At 39.8% G+C, this 17,676-nt stretch overlaps 3 protein-coding genes across 10 annotated transcripts; all 3 read left to right on the top strand.

The window, feature by feature from the left end:
- Positions 1–361: 361 nt before the first annotated feature.
- On the top strand, positions 362–4,184 carry LOC131325328 (protein OXIDATIVE STRESS 3 LIKE 1-like). The gene is made up of 2 exons (XM_058357522.1): positions 362–924; positions 3,516–4,184. The coding sequence occupies exons 1-2, from the start codon at positions 605–607 to the stop codon at positions 4,009–4,011; spliced, it is 816 nt and encodes a 271-aa protein (XP_058213505.1). The 5' UTR covers positions 362–604; the 3' UTR covers positions 4,012–4,184.
- A 156-nt stretch (positions 4,185–4,340) lies between these two features.
- Positions 4,341–9,335, top strand: LOC131325327 (uncharacterized). Of its 2 annotated transcripts, none has more exons than XM_058357520.1 (2): positions 4,341–5,364; positions 8,152–9,335. In XM_058357520.1, exons 1-2 carry the CDS (start codon positions 5,334–5,336, stop codon positions 9,120–9,122), a joined length of 1,002 nt encoding a protein of 333 aa, XP_058213503.1. In that variant the 5' UTR covers positions 4,341–5,333; the 3' UTR covers positions 9,123–9,335. The 2 variants fall into 2 exon arrangements, with proteins under 2 accessions (XP_058213503.1, XP_058213504.1); XM_058357521.1 differs by having other exon boundaries at positions 4,341–5,253.
- Positions 9,336–12,966: 3,631 nt separating this feature from the next.
- LOC131325329 (uncharacterized) lies at positions 12,967–17,486 on the top strand. Of its 7 annotated transcripts, none has more exons than XM_058357524.1 (6): positions 12,974–13,135; positions 13,340–13,529; positions 15,274–15,426; positions 15,603–15,778; positions 16,542–16,659; positions 17,344–17,486. In XM_058357524.1, the coding sequence occupies exons 2-6, from the start codon at positions 13,398–13,400 to the stop codon at positions 17,437–17,439; spliced, it is 675 nt and encodes a 224-aa protein (XP_058213507.1). In that variant the 5' UTR covers positions 12,974–13,135; positions 13,340–13,397; the 3' UTR covers positions 17,440–17,486. The 7 variants fall into 7 exon arrangements, 6 of the variants coding, with proteins under 6 accessions (XP_058213511.1, XP_058213507.1, XP_058213506.1 ...); XR_009199660.1 differs by lacking the exon at positions 17,344–17,486 and adding an exon at positions 17,201–17,318 and having other exon boundaries at positions 12,975–13,135; positions 13,376–13,529; positions 16,542–16,979; XM_058357523.1 differs by having other exon boundaries at positions 12,975–13,135; positions 13,376–13,529.
- The last annotated feature ends 190 nt before the right edge of the window (positions 17,487–17,676 follow it).

The raw sequence follows: 17,676 nt of genomic DNA on the forward strand, positions 1-17,676 counted from the left end.
ACATTTAGACACTTGGTTATAACAAAATGAGAATTAACTACATGATTTCACTAGTTTGTTACACATCTAGACGAGGCCCAATTGTCGCAGCTATAGATTAATTCAACGTACTTTTTCAAAATCGATTTTGTCAATTTTATCTTGGATATAACTCTAGAATATTCTGGAGATCTAACTCGTAAATGAGTGAAAGTTCCAATGATTCAGAGCCGAATATTTGATTATAATATATATATTTTAGCCGGCGCGAAAATTAACATCATCATTCACTAATAATCTGTATCCAAACGAGGCCTAGCTGTCGCGGAACCCGATGCAGATTATCCATTCCAAAGCCATAAGTAATTTTGATTTATCTTAAAACACTCATAAACAAAGATAATCTTGTTTATTTATCCCACTCGCAATATTTCAACCGTCAATGGATGAGGATAAGGACCCTGGACCTCCTATCATCTTCCCCAACTTTATCTCTTTTTTGTCTTTGCGATAACTCTCTCTCTCTCTCTCTAGATTTTCTGTCTGTATCGATAATTCATCTGCGTATTCAAGTAAACCTTGATGTTTTTGTCCCTATGCTTTAATTTACCTTCTAGACAGACGGATGTCTATCGCCTTGGATAGTAACCGGATCGAACGGCCAGGGTTCTGCCACGGCATGTCTTTCGGATCGCCATTTGACTCGCCGGAATCTGGAATGCCGGTCGCCGGTATCTTCTCCGGCGATCGGCTATTGACGGAGGAAGAACCCTCGGCGGTGGAATTGGAGGAAGAGGTGGCGGTGGATTCGAGCAGCTCGTCGTCGATCGGGAGGGATAGTGACACGTCGGACGGCGATGGTGATTTCGGCGACGGCGAGGTTCAGAGCTCGTGTAAAGGACCGTTGGATACTTTGGATGCTCTGGAGGAAGGTTTGCCTATCAAGTATGTATCTTTTCCATTTGATGTTTTAGGGTTTACTTTTATATTCCCTTCGAAGCTAACTAGTTATATATAGTTCCCGTGCGTGATCGGGAGCGTGAGGGTTAAACTTAAAGCAGCTTCAAAAACGTCACAAAATACTAACATTCGCGATTGAGAGCGCAGATGCAGAGCTAATATTAAGAGCGGGAGCGGAGGGTCCTGCTGAGGGATTATGTGACTAAGCTTTGAGGCACATGATTAATTGGTTTGCATGGGATCTTTTTTTTGATGAATTGGTTGCTAGTTGAAGAGAATGGAGTTACGACCAATTTACTAAGATAATGAATTACTTTGGGTTCTCCGTGTTCATGAACAATTGCATTGAGTTGATGAAAAAGGTTGTGTAATGGGAAACATCTTTAGGTTATTGATTGGATTATGTTTTGGACGTAATTTACCTTAAAGGCTCGTTTGATTAGCCGTAGACTTGGAATTGGATGAACAACCCCATGAGCGGTCAATGTTGAGAAAGTCTACTAGCACAACAATGTGTACGACAATTTAGATTGCATGCTGATGGCACTGCATGATTGTTAATTGAATAGATAACTGCTTTGTGATAACCAATCATAAGGTGACATATCAAAGACGGCTTAAGAACCACACAATTGCTCAACTGTCAGATTTTGGTGTCTCCTTCAAGAGAGAGGGCGAGCATGCTCTTATTTAATGGTTTTGTTGTCTCATTGCCTGAAACCTGAGAACGTGCTTTCAAGTTTAAAGCTTCAGTATAGGAGTATGTGTACCTCCTTCAGGCAAGCTTTTCCACCTCCGTGAAATCCAAAAAAGAAAAAAAAAACCATGGGATTTGATGTTTATTTATTTTCTTTCAAAGGAAGTGGAAAATTGTGTTTTTGCAACGACCAAAGACATTGCAGATGCTTACCCTGAAGTAATGAAAAGGCTGATTGTGCTGTTTATGACGTGCTAAATTGGTCCCGCTTTCTACGTCAGAGATATTCTTTTCCCATTTTTTTTGTCGAGCTACTTTTGAACCATTGCATGAGTTCCATGATAGACTTTTGTGAGTTCTCATTTACATGGTGTTACTCTTTAGGTTTTTCTGCTAGGTTGATTTGTGGATTGCATTGTTTGTTCTTATGCAGACAAAGGACATAAAATGGCTTTAACTAGTGCTGGTCCAGTGTCAATTTATTGTGCGGGGAATTAAAATTTTAAAAACGTTGGTTTGCTCCAAAGTGCCCTCTCTTTTTTTCCCCTTGTACAAACAATACCTCAGTTGTAGTGAACTTGTTGCACATGGGCTCCCTTTTTCTTGTTCTAGTTTAGCTATGAGTGCGCTTTATCAGTATGGCACCAAGATTGGTATATCGGGGTCTATATACCAAAGGTAGGTAACTGGTGACTAATTGTTACGTATTAAGACTTAAGAGTTTAATGAAGCACCTCTGACCGATAAATGGAGCATTGAGAAAATCATTCACCTTTTTCTCAAACAAAAAGGACGTTATGTCTATTCTAACCACTATTGTAGTTACAATCGTACAATGCGTGATTTTGGACATGATTCATGGAAAAGCGATAGGAGGGTGGCAAATTAGTATTTGGATACAGTTGATCAATATTTTAAAAGGCATGTGCCTCGCCTGATTAGGCTCTGCGGGCAAGGCGAGGTGAGGCGCAGTTCTTGATGTGCACCTGAGGTGCTTGGGTTGTGCGCCTCCCACCAACGCGAGGCAAGAGCCGCAAGCCTCGATGACCTTTTTCAGATCCCTCGAAGATATAATCTCATCTATTGGTTCTTAAGGGATTATAAGTTGGGAAACATTGCATAAAATCCTAGTTTTGTAGTCCCATACCAGGTTCTAAGTCCCTTTTTTTTTTTCCCTCTTTTCTTCAAACCGTGACGATCGGAAATACCTAGTGATTGAACCTACTATTGAATCGAGTGAATTAAATTCAAATATTACTCCTGAATTATCTATTGCCATTTTTGTGGGGAAAACATGTGTTAGTAGGATACAGCCCAATCAGATGCACTCAACATGCTTGATAATTTTGTAGTTTTCGAAGATTAATTAATATCACTAAGAGCTATAAATCTTGTTGAGTAAAAAATTGTCGTGCATGTGTAATTTTTTCCAACTTCTTGTTATTAACAAATCGTGGCGTAATAAGATAGATTCACAGACAACGGTGGAGATTGGAGGCACAGACCCATAGCTCTCGCCACCGAAACAAGTATCTTACCTGTTAGATATGTGATCGTTGTTCAAAACAAACTTCTTGATATTTCTTAGACCCAACTTTCCAATATTTATTGGATATCTTTGATATGCCAATGCATTGGTGTATTTTTTCTTTGTATTTTGAAAATTACTACCAAATCTTGACAATTCCGGATTTGATTTGGTTCAGGTCTCACTGTCTCAGAGGAAGGAAATTTGTATTCACATTTTGACACCCTTTAGAATTATGTTAATTTAACCAGCTTTAGATATCACTATTTTTTTTCCTTTATCTTTCTCATGTGCTGTACTTTTTCTTTTATTTGCATGAAGTATTCCTAATATGCGGTTTGAACTTTTCAGGAGAGGAATATCCAAATTCTATGGTGGCAAGTCAAAGTCCTTTACTAGTCTGGGTGATGCCGTCTCTTGTTCCTCTATTAAAGAAATTGTGAAGCCTGAAGATGCTTACACAAGGAAACGCAAGAATTTACTTGCTCACAGTACTTTATGGGACAAGAATTGCCATTATCCACCGAAAAGTAGCAGTGTCGGTATGTCAAAGAGATCTGCCAGTTCCAGAAGTACTTTGGCTCTGGCGGCAAGTCTGAGCGGCTATGAGAGCAAGAGCAACAGTGAAAACTCCAAATTGAGCTCACCACCACCCATTCTTTGTCGGCCTCCTCTGCACCCACATGGTAGAAGATCACCCTGCAATGAATCATTGACGTCGTCTCCTCAACGGAATTTATCTCCCTGGCGGTCTTTCTCTCTGTCTGATCTGCAGTGTGCTGCTGCTACAACTCCCTGTATCACTGGTATAGAAATTATTAGTGGAGTTAAGGACGAAGTCCCGTGAAGTCTAACATTACTCTCTGGATCTATGAATGTGAAGTTTGGAAGATGTTCATGGTGTTTGTATGCTTTGAATATGTTCTCCGGGTTTGATCTTGTGGTTCGCCCCAGTGTACTAGTTTAAGCAAACAATGCCACGGCATTTTTCAGAATATAATGGCAGCAGTATTGTTTAAATCCTGCCTTTTCTTTACCTTCATAGCATGGATGTCTTGCATTTTTGTTTAAATCCCGTCAATGAGTGTTGATGCATTCTACCAGTCCTGCCATCGTAAGTGTTTGCTTTATGGTTTGCAACTACTGCAACCAAATGGTTTGCAGGCAAAAGGTTTAGAAGATGTGGTATCTATCAATTGGTTGCCCATTTTCTTGAACCGCTTTTGAGTCCTCTCTGTGGGTGGTTAAACAAACTCAATGCGGGTTACCTGTGCCGTCTATCTTCTCCTGCCCGACTAGAGAAAGATCACCTCAGCATCAATGGTTATGGTATTGTTAAAAACTCAATTCTTTATTTATTCGTCTTGAGACAACTGGCCGGTACAAAGTTTAAGTGATTGGAGAGACACAATGGCAGGATAAATGTAGTAGTATTGTTTCATAGAGATCCTGTTGAGTGGTACAAGGTAGTCCGTTTGGGAATTCTTTCCAAGCTTGGTTATGACTGCTCAGCAAATCTGTCCTGTACCTTGTTGAAGTTGAAGGGATTAAGAGAGATGGTGGATTCTTTCAGATGTGGTCTTCAAGTTCCATGGAAATCATGTTGACTGGTATTTTCTAGTGTATTCCTTTGCAAGGGACATTAGTCCTCTTGGACATGGAGAAGCGATTAGAGAAAGTGGGACTCTAGTAGTCTTGTTCCATGGTCGTCATGTTAGAGTGGTACAGGTTGCAGACAACTTCTCCAGTGCTATTTTATCTTCGTTGAACACAACCAGCCATAACTTGCTTCCTTGGAATTGCAGTGATCTCAGACACAGGTTGTGACGCAACATCACTAAGCTGCAATAAATAGAAACCACGTTGGGTGCCTTTTCAGGACTGATTATCGGTCTTCTAGGAAGCATATGATTACTCTCTTGAAGTTTAGTGGTGATTGGAGCCATAAGGCCTGCTGTGATATCTTATATTCAGGTTTCAAAGAAATATAACTAGGGCTATCGTTTGGACTCCTTTCCAGAAGGATGCAGGAACAACGCAGTTTAAGGTGGTTAAGAGCGATTCAGAAGCATTTCAGAAGCTTCCTGAGGTGAAACTGGACTTGTCTCACGAATGTAGCTTGTTGAATATTCTAGAATGCTTTCTTGATTGGTATTGATCCGGCTAGCTATGATGTGGAGTCAAGCATGTTCTGGCTCAGGTTTGTATCCTCTTGACCATGCTCCATGAGAATTTATGCTTTCACATAAAATTAGCAATAACTTTGCAACTTGAAATGCCTACTCAGTTTTTAATTCAAACATGTATATGTTATAATTCAGTAGGCTTGTTTCATTCGTCTCATTCATTGTTTGAGTTGCCATGTTACTAAGAAGCACCGATACGCTCTCAAGACTTACATACCTGTGTCCCAGACATTTGGGACACGGCCGGGCGCATCCCAGACACGTGTCCAGCATGTGGTTGATTACATGAGAGGGACCCGCCAGAAACTTGTGGTTGGACAAGGTGTACAGGAGAAGCCTTTGCTAACTTTTTCGGTGAGTGTTTCTTATGGTTTGGGATGCAAAAAAAAGAAGAGGAGGAGGAGGAGGAGAAAGAAAGGGAGGAGATGGAAAGTCGTATCAAAGAGGCGAGTGTTTCTGGCCACTGCTGAACCGATGTGCCCCTTCGAATGTATAGCAGAAACTGTTAACCAACATCTATGGTTTTATCTTATTATACCTCTCTTGGGTTGTGAAATGGCCCTGATGTATATAGATAAAGAGGTCAGCCCATTTTTATAAGATTGTGAAGTGGCACGGACAAAGCCCAATCATCATATAATATATAGCTGGGCCTATTTAAGAATAAACTGTTATAAAGGGAATAGCAGCCCAACATCTATAACTAAAGGGTTGGTTCTGAAATTTGAATGTTGAGTATTTCTTTTTCGCTTGTTTTATTTATTTTTATTGGCAAATTTAGTATTTGCGATCAAATATAAAATAAAAATTAAGAGAGGTATAGTATAGGAAATATTCAAATTTTCTTTTGAAAAAATATACTATAATTGTGAGATAAAAAATATTTAATTCAACATATCCCCAACATCTCCATGTCCTAATTTTTGGAGAAATACTGTGTCCACGTGTCCGTATCTATGCTCCTTAGTGACACTGGGTAGCCCATTCTGATGATGTAGGAAAATATGCAGGAAAAAGAGAAGGAAAGAAAGCACACCGAATCCCATTACAATCCCATTGTCGTTTATCATAACGACAAAATTAGAATCCGGACAATTATCGCTTTTGCAATAACGAACTTTTGAATCCTTTAATATATATGTTGTATTAATAGTTAGGTCCGTTATTAAGATTCCAATCATTTGGCTAAATTTGCGTATAACACTAACCGATCCAGAAGATTGGGTGCCGACAAAAGCTTGCACCAACCAAAAACGGTTTGGAATCCGGATAAGTACCGGTTTTATAACGACAAACTTTTGAAACCTTTTACTGTATTTAATGTTGCATTAGTAGTAAAAATAGCGTTACTAGGATTCCAATTTGGCGGTAATATCGCAGATATCAGAATAAGATTTACCAGATTGGGCGCTGACAAAAGCTTACATTAACTTAAAACATTCCGACACAGATTCTGCCTTTCTTACAGGACAGCAAATGAAATTATTTTTTCAAATTAGCACTGGAGTGGGAAACTACGAATTTATGGCTGATTCTTGCAATGAAAGCGGAAAAATATTAGTTATACTGAAATGCAAGACATAGTATATGTGTCGATATGTTAGCTCAGAACTTTATGATTTCTTATTTTTGCTTCATCTTTTTCAACTTGAAATTTATCACACAAGCTAGAAGATTACCATCTAGATTGCGCTATGAAGTATTGCTCTAAATCAGGTGTATTTTTCACCATTGATTCTATAGCCCAGTTAACTCCCGCTTAGTTTCAGATTGAAGGGAAAAGTGAGTTGTGAACTTTGAACCAGGACGAGCGTTACAACTTTTATTGACCAGTTGTAATTAGCCTAGCATTGCAAAAGAAAAAGGTGTTGCAAGTAGACAACCATTCGGGCTTTTTCGATTCCTTTGCCCTCTCGTCATGTTTTACAAGTGTAAAAATTTCCTTTAGCCAGATACTCATACTGTCAGAAACGGTAGATGTATGAATGAGTCCAATAGGGATTGCTATAATCACATTCAAAACATTAATTACCACCTTCCCTGGTAGGATTTCTTTCTTAAAAAGATTCCAATGCAATAATGACTTTGTTTCATAGAGAGGACTTCGATAAGAACAACCTCCTGACATTTACTCGTGTAATTAGCTTGCGTAGATTTGTCGAATTGCTATAAATTGAAGTGGGGTGGTGAGTTCTGGTTGTGGCTGCAAGAGGTTTTTTACTATGTCTCTGCAAGTTTGTCAAGGGAGCTGTCCTCAGGTCTCTTCTTAATTTGTTGGTACATCAGAGTTTTATCTTCTCATTGTCATGTTTATATGTAATCTGACATTGAAATCCATGACTGCTAAAATTGATTGAAGAAACAGGATAGGTCTTCAGGTTAATTTGGGTTTCCATAGATGTTTTTCACTAATTTTTTGCAGCCCCCTTTGAGATTTCGAGGGCTATATCCAGCAGATGGCCACTCCCACGTAGCCAGACTTGCTTTCCCCAACAGTTCTGAGGTCTGGTTTTGCCCCCTTCATTTTGTGCCGACAGACAATAGTTACAAGTCATAAAGGCACACTCCCGTCTACCACTCGAAAAATTCTTGCTAGATCTCAGTTGCTAAAATGTGATGGGCTTCTTGCTTTTATTTTTAATTTCAATAGCTTTTAGTTCTTATGACACCTTTTGGCAACGCAGGGATTCACCCTGTTGTGTTTTTCGTCATTTACTTTGACTCGTCTCATTGTTTTCTCTTCTGATCTTGACCAACTCTGGGTTAATCTACTTGATCTGATTTTTAGCTTGTGTGAGCAGGTTTTCTAATACCTTCTGGCTTTCTCTCTACATCTGGGGGTATGTTCGCGAATATGCTTCTTGTCATGATGGCTACTACAACAATATTCATTACCTCTGAAGAATTCAAGCTTTTTCACAACATAGACAGGAGGCTCTACACCCACCTCACAAAAGACCTCTATCGTGACCCTGTGGAATCCATGCGCGTTATGGCCTTGTGGCTCTGGTTGGAGCGATCTAGCTGCTTCACCAGGATCATCAAAAGGATTCTGTCCCTACCCCTCATTCTCATAAATGAACTTGCTGATGAGGCAGTCACATGCCTCAATTGTCTCACTGCAAACCCCTTCCTTATCTTGTCTGACTCAAACGATATCCCCCTCACCCAAAACCTGATGAGCAATGAAATCACTCTCCAATACTTCCATGAAAACCGCCTCACTGCAATTCAAGGCATTACAAAGACGATAACCGAAGTTTGTGTTAGGGCTTTGTCAGACATTATGCATGAAGCCATGGAGAGAAATTCTGCCCAGAATTTGGCTGAAACACAGATGCTCGTGTCAAGCCTGGTTCAACCGGGGTTCGATCGCTTGAGAATTGGCGAATTTGAGATAAGGGCTAAACCACCACACGAGGTGACAGTGGTCCACCCGGATGATAGGACCATGTTTGTCACCTTTTCCAAGGGTTATCCTGTGGGTGAAAGGGAGATCAGGGAGTTCTTCACTCAGATCTATGGGGATTGCATTGAGTCTCTCTACATGCAAGAAGTGCAAGTGGGCGAACAGTCCTTGTTCAGTAGAATTGTGTTCTATTCCCCCTCCTTCATCGATCTGATCCTCAAAGGCGAGGGGAAAGTCAAGTTCACTATCAATGGGAAGCACGTGTGGATGCGAAAGTTTGTACCCAAACACCGTGCCCTGCTACCCCCTCCGCTGCTGCTGCGACCTGGTGTGATAGGCAGTTCCTATCCTCGGAGTGCGTAACGTTATATGGTTTCATAAATGTCCTCTGTTTGTAGCTGAAGTACTAATGTTCCCATTTTGAAAACTATGGAAGTCCATGGCTAGGACTCTATGTTGTAGCAGGGATGGGACTATCAAAAAAATAAGAAGATCTAGATGAACTTGTTATATGAATTTTAATGTTGAAGTTGTACTAATGTTCAGTAGTGTGCGCCTTATGTTTTTTTCTACTAAGTGCTGAACACAATTTAACTGGTAAAATGTCGAATTGAAACTGACGGTACCTAACACATTTGTTGTTTTCAATTTTTTGTCTTTGAAAGTCACGTTTCATTTGTCCTGGTTTGAAGAAGTTGGGATTTTGAGACTACTTTCTCGTATCCCTTCGTAGGCTTACATCAAATCTAGATATAGATTTCAAGACTTTTACTTGAATGAGTCGAAATTGCAGATTTATCATTCAATGGCCCTTCCTTTAAAGATTGTGCAACACCAACTCAGGGCATATATGTTTGCCGCGGTGTAAGTATAATAGATATATTTTGTGGTGGCGCATAATAATAGAAATACCATTGATTGTGTCAACAAACATTCATACAATAATATATATATATATATATATATATATATATATATATATATATATATATATATATATATATATATATTCTGAATTGGACATTGATACAATATTTGTGCTGAAAAGGTATGCCAATGGTCCTACTACTTTGCAAATAAATACCCTCTTGATGTATTATGAATAGCTAGTGTAGACACCCCATTCTGAACTGTCCAGATAACGTTCTTTGTCAATATTTTATTTCCCCAATGATGATTTTGGTCGAAAGCAGTCTGAGGATGACGATGGTGTTTGAGCTTTGAGCGTCCCGAACCTCTTTCAAACCCTTCAAAACCAGAGCCAAACAGCCCCAGCAAAACCCAAACTGACTTACGCTATTGATCTCTTGGCGCACGCCAGTCATCTGCCATGTGTCGGTCATCGACCGTTGACCCAGTTATAATTGGCGCACGTAGGTTCATATGTGGCGCACGCCAGTCAATTCCAGTCAAATCAACTTGATTCAGCCACTTGGGCGGGACTTTTGTGCCACCCTGACGTCGGCCACAGTAGCCCCTGATGATTATATCGTCCAGGCCCGTTCCCTCTCTTTCCTACAACCCCCATCAAGGCAAGTCACATGCATTTAATGCATGGGAGGCTCCCTTCCTCCTCTAACCAGCCAAACAAGGCCCTAGATCAAACTGATCTCAGTCACTCCCCCTCTATATATACTCCCCTCTCACACTCTTGCAAAGGGTTACCAAGTTCACAAAGGGTTAGCATCATCAAGAAGCAAAAGCACCCCTCTTCTCTCTTCTTGCTCTTTCTCTCCTCTTCTTCCATTGAAAGAGAAAGGAAAGAAGCTCACTTCCATATACCTCCACTGATATCCAGTCACCATACAACATCCATCTTCAACCTCTAGGCTCTAAATCACCTACGAACTTCAACACCCAAAAGGTATACCACCTTTGCATTCCTTTCTGTCTTCGACCCCTGAGGGGAACCAACAAGGCCTAAGCTGGTAAACAATACTAGTCCTGGCCTTGAACTGGTAAAAATACAACAATCGTATGCGATGATACTTGGCGCACGCTAGTTTCTACATGCCGCACGCCAGTCATGGCAGTACGAGCGCAACTGGCGTGGGGATCATGGATCGTCAATCCTTTTGTTTTATCTTTCTGTCAATCACCCTTGCATGCTAAACAACCAGTTTGTTGCTTTCTGTATGCTTAGAACTGTTTAGACGTAAAGGTTATTGCTTACTCTTTATTTATTCAAAAGGCCTCTGGGATCCTTCTGGTCATGTTCCAGAGCCCAGATGATGCAAAAACCAAGCACTGGATTAGGGTCAAACGTGCGTACGGCAGTCCATGACTGGCGTACGGCAGTTAAAGCTAGGATCCAGTGGCTGGCCCTTGCATCTTAGCTTAATCTTGGCCTCCTTCCTGTCCCCACTCTGTTAGGGGGTTTCTTTTCTATTTTCATGGCTTTAAGCCGTCTCATCTGTCTGTAAATATATATATCCTGTTTATTTAACTGCATGGTTTGTTCTGGGTGTGCGCTGGTCCTTTTCCAGAGCCCAGTGGGTTGCAAACGAGGACTGTGAAACTAGATGAGTGGAGTACGCCAGTCTCCCTGTGGCTTGCGCAAGTCAAATCAACATGCAGTGGCTCGGCCAGTGCATGCTGGTAGAACTTGCTCACGCCCCTGCGGGGCAGCGTACTACAATTTGTCCAGTTTGCTCAGTGCTTGTTCTCAATCTATATTTAGCATTGCAATCAAGCCATTCATAAACATTTTGTCACATAAATAACAACTTGTTATAATGCTTTAATCCCCATTATCTGTTCCCCCGCCCTAACTGGCTAAAAAATGATCAAATGAGAGAGAAATGCAAGCGCTTTTACAAAATGCCCGAGTAGAGACCAATCTCCGGATTGGGCGAGAGGGGTGCCATAAGACCCTTCCCCTCTCGTAACCTGGCCCCCGAACCTCAGATATCGAAGGTGACGACGGTCCAGTCTACAAGCCTTTTCAAAAATTAAACAAACGTGGCAAACGTTTTCGAGTTCGGTTCCTTGGGTGTTTTCACCGCTAAAACCCGAGTGGCGACTCTGAATCGAGGCGTTTCGCCGCGCTTTTCCAACAAAAGGGGCCGCGCCCGATTTTACAAATAGAATTTCCGGGGCGCGTGCCCACAGCTAGCGGCCACGTCAATTTCGATTTGTGAATTCTCCATAAAGGCGATAAAAAAAAAAAAAAAAAACTACACTAAACTACCACACAAGATTGTTCGTATCAATACTTTGCGGCACAAATCATTACTTTGGACAATAAGTGTTTAATGTGACTCACATACGGCTTAGAAGATGGAGAAAATATACATCACATGTATCTATGTCACTCTTGTATATCCAATTGGATAATTCCCCCCAAGCTATATAATCCTTAAAGGGATGTCTACTTGCCCAATTAGCATTGCATTAGCTAAAACAATACTGGAATATGAAATGTATTACTAGCATATCGTGAGTTAGCAATCAAACTTGAATGTAGAATGTGTTCTATATTTATCAACCTACTGATTAGGCAAGTTATGGCAGTAGGCTCTCTTGGAGTAATGTTGGTGCTCCTATAACCTAATTTAAACCGCCACTCATGTTAAATTCTTCAACCTGAAAACTCACAAACTGAACTCTTTGGTTTGTTTGAACTTATAGAAAATCAAGCGTCGAGCATAGAAGAATCTTCTTTACATTTTCCCATCTTTTCCTTAATTATTTTCTCTTCTATTTTCTTCTCTTCCACAAGTTCCAAATTTTAATGTAGAAAATGATGGACCTAAAAATGTTCAACCTGTTATATATGAAGTCAAGTGCATGTCTAACCAAAGAATGGAAAAAAAATCATCCATATGTTGATTATGGTTGGCATAGTGATTGTAGTTATTGCTTTCGGTATTGTTTTGCCTAAAAAATTGTGAAACAATACCATTGAGTTGGTACACTTTCAGAGCAAACGGAAATAAGAGAAAGAAAAGAAACAAAAAGTCATGAGAATATGATAGTTCTTGAAGAAATATATCATATACCTATTGTGTTCAATATTTTGTTTACTTTCATGCGTGTTTCTTTTATATTTGTCTTAATTTTATAACTAATCAGGGGGTGTTCCAGTTTCTCCAAAAAGTAAAAAACTTTTAAAATAAGAAAGTAAACTGGAACACCCGTGAACCAACAATTTTTCTTCCTTCCCTTCCCGTAAAACAAAAATGTGTTTGGGCTGGGGGCATTACTGATATTCTTCGAAAGTACCAGGAGCAGTTTAGGAAAACTAGCCAAGCCATTGCCGACTGCCGAGGCCCTCCAAAGTTCACAACGGTGCAACGCTGTAACCCCTCTCTTCGTCTCTCTCCTTCGTGAAGGTAACAAGCACAGAACATAGACAACATTCTTTGCTGTAAAAGGTATGAAGAACGATATTTATATTTCTCTAATTATTTCTTGCCACACGCGCACTTGAAAAAGGCACAATCTTTACAATACTGATGATGTTTAGTTTCGAGATTTATCGTTTGACGTCTAAGGTATTCTTTAATTGTTTCAAAATGTGAACTTTGATGTGGGTTGGTCCAAAATTGGGTGATTGGGTTTGGTTTTTAATGACCCAGAAGAAGTAAACACGATGGTTTGACTGGACTTTGTAGTTTGAGTTTAGTTCGGTGGAAAATGGATACGGGTACGAGTGGGGAAGAACCCAAATCGTGGGATGAACTGTACAACATCAATTTAATGCCGTCGGAGTTGTTTCTCAAGTTCCGGAAAGAAATCGAGGGGTTTCGGGTTGGTCTCAATATGGAGGTATATTTCTCTATCTATGTTTCTGTGAGTTGTTCTGAATTCGAACTTTTGAGTGCTTAATTTTATCCGTGCTTTGTTTGTTTATTGACTGCTAGATTGTTGGCTGAGCACCTGAGCTGAATGAAATCTGCTGTCTTTCCACCCTTCCTAATGAAAATAATGTTAATACTTCCTTTGATTATTGATTACTTCTGTACTATGGGGATGAAATAGTTTTTCAGTAACAATGGGATAACAACCAAACCAAACCAACCGAGTCAAACTAGTAATATATAGTAAAGGTATGAAGGGGATGCTACCCATCTACAAAAGAAGGCCAATAGCAAAAAGGCCCAATACATGAACAAGGCTATAAACCAATTTTAGGAAAAACCTTTGTACTCCTCTCTAAAAATGGCCGTCACATTACTTAATTGATCAAGGGTAGGATTGCACTCGATCGACTAGTTCTCATGTGCTGAATTCTCCTCATTGGTCCCTTAGTTCTGGTGTATGGGGCTTGAATCCACTTGCCCGATATAGCCAGCCAAAAAGAGAGAAGTTTTTAGTTATGGTTGAATCTGAAATCGACTGGTTGAGTTCACAATGATTTCTCTTCCGCTCTTGTTTGTGAGAAGGTTTACATGATATGCTCCCTCGTCCTGTTTCATTCATATTGTTTGGGAGGTTCAATTTTTAAAGGGGACATGCATTTACTGTGCTCAAATTAAATTAAAGGTGTAGATTTTCAACATTGTCCCTGTATCCCCAATTTGAAGCTATTTATCAGGATTTTTCGTAAGGGTTAGTTTTGGAACACTACAATTTTTATGCTTTGACTTGTCAAAGAGGATAAACACTTTGGGGCATCACAAAATGGAAAGATGAACAAACAAAGTGGGAATGGGGAGGGAGCATTAAGTTTCTTTCCTAAAGATAGTAACGACATAACTAGTAGATCTGAATCATCTGTTGGATAAGAGCCTAAGTTGTGTGAAAGCTGCTATTCTTTCCATCTTCATAGGTTACATACTATATCAATAAGTACAACTAATTTTCAACTTTTTTTGTTTAAAATATTTGGTCTATAGTGTCTGTCTGCTACCATTCACTAAACCCCTTGTTTGGACTCTGACAACAATCAATATGAGCGCCTTGTTTTTATGTCATATAAGTAGCACTTGAGAATGAATTGTCATTAGTCAGTTGGACATTGAGTCACGGACCTGCCACCTGCCATATCGCATTAGAAACTTACGGCATGTATAAGATACCCAGGTCAAGGCACAATGGTTCAGAATTTGCATTGATGTTCCAAATGTAGAAACTTGCAGTAACCATGGGGTACCCATGTCAAGGGGCATAGTACGGGTATGAGCACGGAATTAACGTTGGAAGTGCCATCTTTTAAGGCAGATAGTCCCTCTGCAAGCCCAGCAGAATAACAACAATATTTTTGAAATCTAATGATTCTTTTAATTACTTGTTTAATCAACGGAATATGTCATGATATCCCAATGGACCTATGGTGTTTGGCAGGCATAATTTTCCACGAAGGGGACAAAATGTCAGAAATTGGAAATACAACTCTTTTAAGTGTTTTTTGGGTGCTATAGTTTGGACCAAATTGACGTATAGACCTGCTCACACGCCAGCACAGAACATGTTAAACTCTTCTTATGCAACAAATAGAGGCTGTTATGAGCTATTTTATAGACGTGTATCCAATGTATTGTAATCATGGAAGTTGGTGGTTCTGGTTCAGTTCTATAATGTGCCAATTAACGAGTGCCACGCAAAGTTGGTATTGAAGCCTCTATCCTATGATCGAAAATGGAAGTTCATATACGAGCCTTTACATCATGATGTGCACCTTCTTTCCAAGAAGATCCCAGTTACAAACTTTCTAAGTCTCCAGGTTTGTCTCTCTCTCTCTCTCTCTCTCTCTCTCTCCTGATGCACGGCACAGTAGTGCATGTCATGTATCATTACCCGAGTATGTAATCTAGTTTATTGGCTGGTAATAGTATATTACATCTTCGTAATGTTTTTGAATCTCGTATCAATGGTAAGTACTTCATGTAAATAGTGCAGGTTGGCATAGGCCATAGCTTTCAGTTCCATGCCACTGGTTGGAAATGGAAGCTTACTACTTGTTTGGGTGGAGATGGTGTATCTAGGATCCGGAATAAGACATCACTTGGGCTGTGCCCTGGCGTGGATTTGCGGTTTGGGTGGAGAGCAGACTATGTCTTTCCAGAAATTACTGGGTAAGTTCCTCATCTTTTGCACTCAATCAGTAGTAATAAAGATATAAATATCCCAACGTGATTGTTTTCCGATGCAAGCATTTCCAAAAATTCAATATGCTTAGGAACATGGATATATAGGCATAGGACATGGGCATGCAACACATCATTTTCTCCCCAAATTGGAACATGGACAGGTTGGAGACACATTGAGTGCCAAACAAATATATGTTATAGGTGTATCTTATATTTGTATGCAAATGAAAGAACGTTTGAAGTGTCTACTGAAAATGAAAAAAATTAAAGAATGCATATGCTGTTTGTAAGTTGAAGGTGTAAAGCAATAAAACCATACAAATGGTGTTAGTAAGTTGAAGATGTAAAGCAATTGTCACTATCTAAGCGTTCATGAAGTCAGTATAGATGGCCTTTTTGATTTTGGCCTAACTTGTAGAAATGGCAGTACGATTTCCTATTATGTCTCTAACATATCATTAGCATGTCCTCAGCTTGTGCTCAACGTGTTCTAACATGTCAAATTAGGAAAAACGTAGTAAAGAAAGTGGAGCCCGAATTTAAGCTTGTCAAACACAGATATGTGAGGCCGGTTGGCTGTCCGTGCTTTTTAAGTCAATGTGTGAAAAGGGGAGCAATCTCACAGAGCTTTTATTATTGACTGAAGGAATGACTCTTACTTGGTGGTGATTGAATTGTTAAGAGGTGAGATATTGGTTTCTTTCTTGGTTTAGTAACAGCTAATTGATTTGATTTTGGTCTTTGATAGGGCTGTAGGCACGGGTGAACCACTGTTCAATATGAACTCAGGACGCTTGCAAGCATCGTTTGACCGCGTTGAGGCCATTTTCACTCACAAATCTCATATCGACTTGCCAAAAGACCAGGTGAGCTCATGTATCGATTCTTTGAATGCGTCTCTTTACTTCATTATTTCGGTTACTGTAGATGCTGATATCTAGTGATTTGCTTACATACACAAAACTTTGAGATTCGCACACACCTTGAGAAGGTTGAAAGTGGAGCGTGCATATCGTTCTCCTATCCCTGTTACAGCCATTTTTGGGATTAGTCCTTTTACATCACATGTATGTCATACAGCTGTACGTTGAACTCTATTGTGATTGTGATGCGCGCTGTTTACGGGAAGCAATGTATCTTCTCTTTAGGACCTTTAATTTTCTGGAACTTTGATTGTTCGTTTTATGTTACTCCCTCTGTCCCAATTTGTTGGTCCTCTTTGGGAGTGCGTGCTATTTTTCAATTGATTATATCTTACAATCTATAATCTTTTAGGTGATTTTAAAAACTTCGTATAAAAGAGCTTATTGAGATCTATCAAACAAGATGCATATTTGATATAAAATATTATAAATAAAGAGATATAGCCAATTTTTTGAGATTTCTAAAAAAGGAAGGGACAGAGAGAGTAGGATAAAAAACACCTCTAAAAACTTTTTATTTGGTATGATTAGCAGGAATGTTCAAAGGATTCGGACTGTGTTTTGAATGATGCAACTGAAAGACTGGAAGTGTAATCCCAGCACGTCTTTTCTTCCTTTCTTATGCAGTGGTCCTGTAGGATTATCTTGCAGCCATTGATGGGGTTCTGGCATGGGTTGATTGTAATTAAATCCGAACATTTTTGCACTAGGAGTACTTTGTGATGAATAGCCACAACTATTTTAATGACAAATTGATTTCTGGGTGTCCCCTCTCTCTCTCTCTCTCTCTCTCTCTCTCTCTGCGCGCACGTATGTGTGTGTGTCTGTGTGTGTCCATTTACCTGTTGGTTGACGAACACACTCTATTGGTTCCTTTTCATCATGGGTGTGTTCGCAAAATGATATGATGTTTGTACTTCCTCTTCTCCTTTTGAACTAATGGAGTTCATCTTTAAGTAT

The sequence above is a fragment of the Rhododendron vialii genome, chromosome 5a (assembly GCF_030253575.1).
Source record: "Rhododendron vialii isolate Sample 1 chromosome 5a, ASM3025357v1".
Lineage (NCBI taxonomy): Eukaryota > Viridiplantae > Streptophyta > Magnoliopsida > Ericales > Ericaceae > Rhododendron > Rhododendron vialii.

Bases quoted from the DNA above. Each gene is read 5' to 3' on its own strand.
- LOC131325328 (XM_058357522.1), top strand. From the start codon at position 605: ATGTCTATCGCCTTGGATAGTAACCGGATCGAACGGCCAGGGTTCTGC. The intron at 925-3,515 runs GTATGTATCTTT...TGAACTTTTCAG, and splicing joins GAGGAAGGTTTGCCTATCAA to GAGAGGAATATCCAAATTCT.
- LOC131325327 (XM_058357520.1), top strand. From the start codon at position 5,334: ATGATGTGGAGTCAAGCATGTTCTGGCTCAG. The intron at 5,365-8,151 runs GTTTGTATCCTC...TTGTGTGAGCAG, and splicing joins TCAAGCATGTTCTGGCTCAG to GTTTTCTAATACCTTCTGGC.
- LOC131325329 (XM_058357524.1), top strand. From the start codon at position 13,398: ATGGATACGGGTACGAGTGGGGAAGAACCCAAATCGTGGGATGAACTG. The intron at 13,530-15,273 runs GTATATTTCTCT...GTTCTGGTTCAG, and splicing joins GGGTTGGTCTCAATATGGAG to TTCTATAATGTGCCAATTAA. The intron at 16,660-17,343 runs GTGAGCTCATGT...TTTCTTATGCAG, and splicing joins TCGACTTGCCAAAAGACCAG to TGGTCCTGTAGGATTATCTT.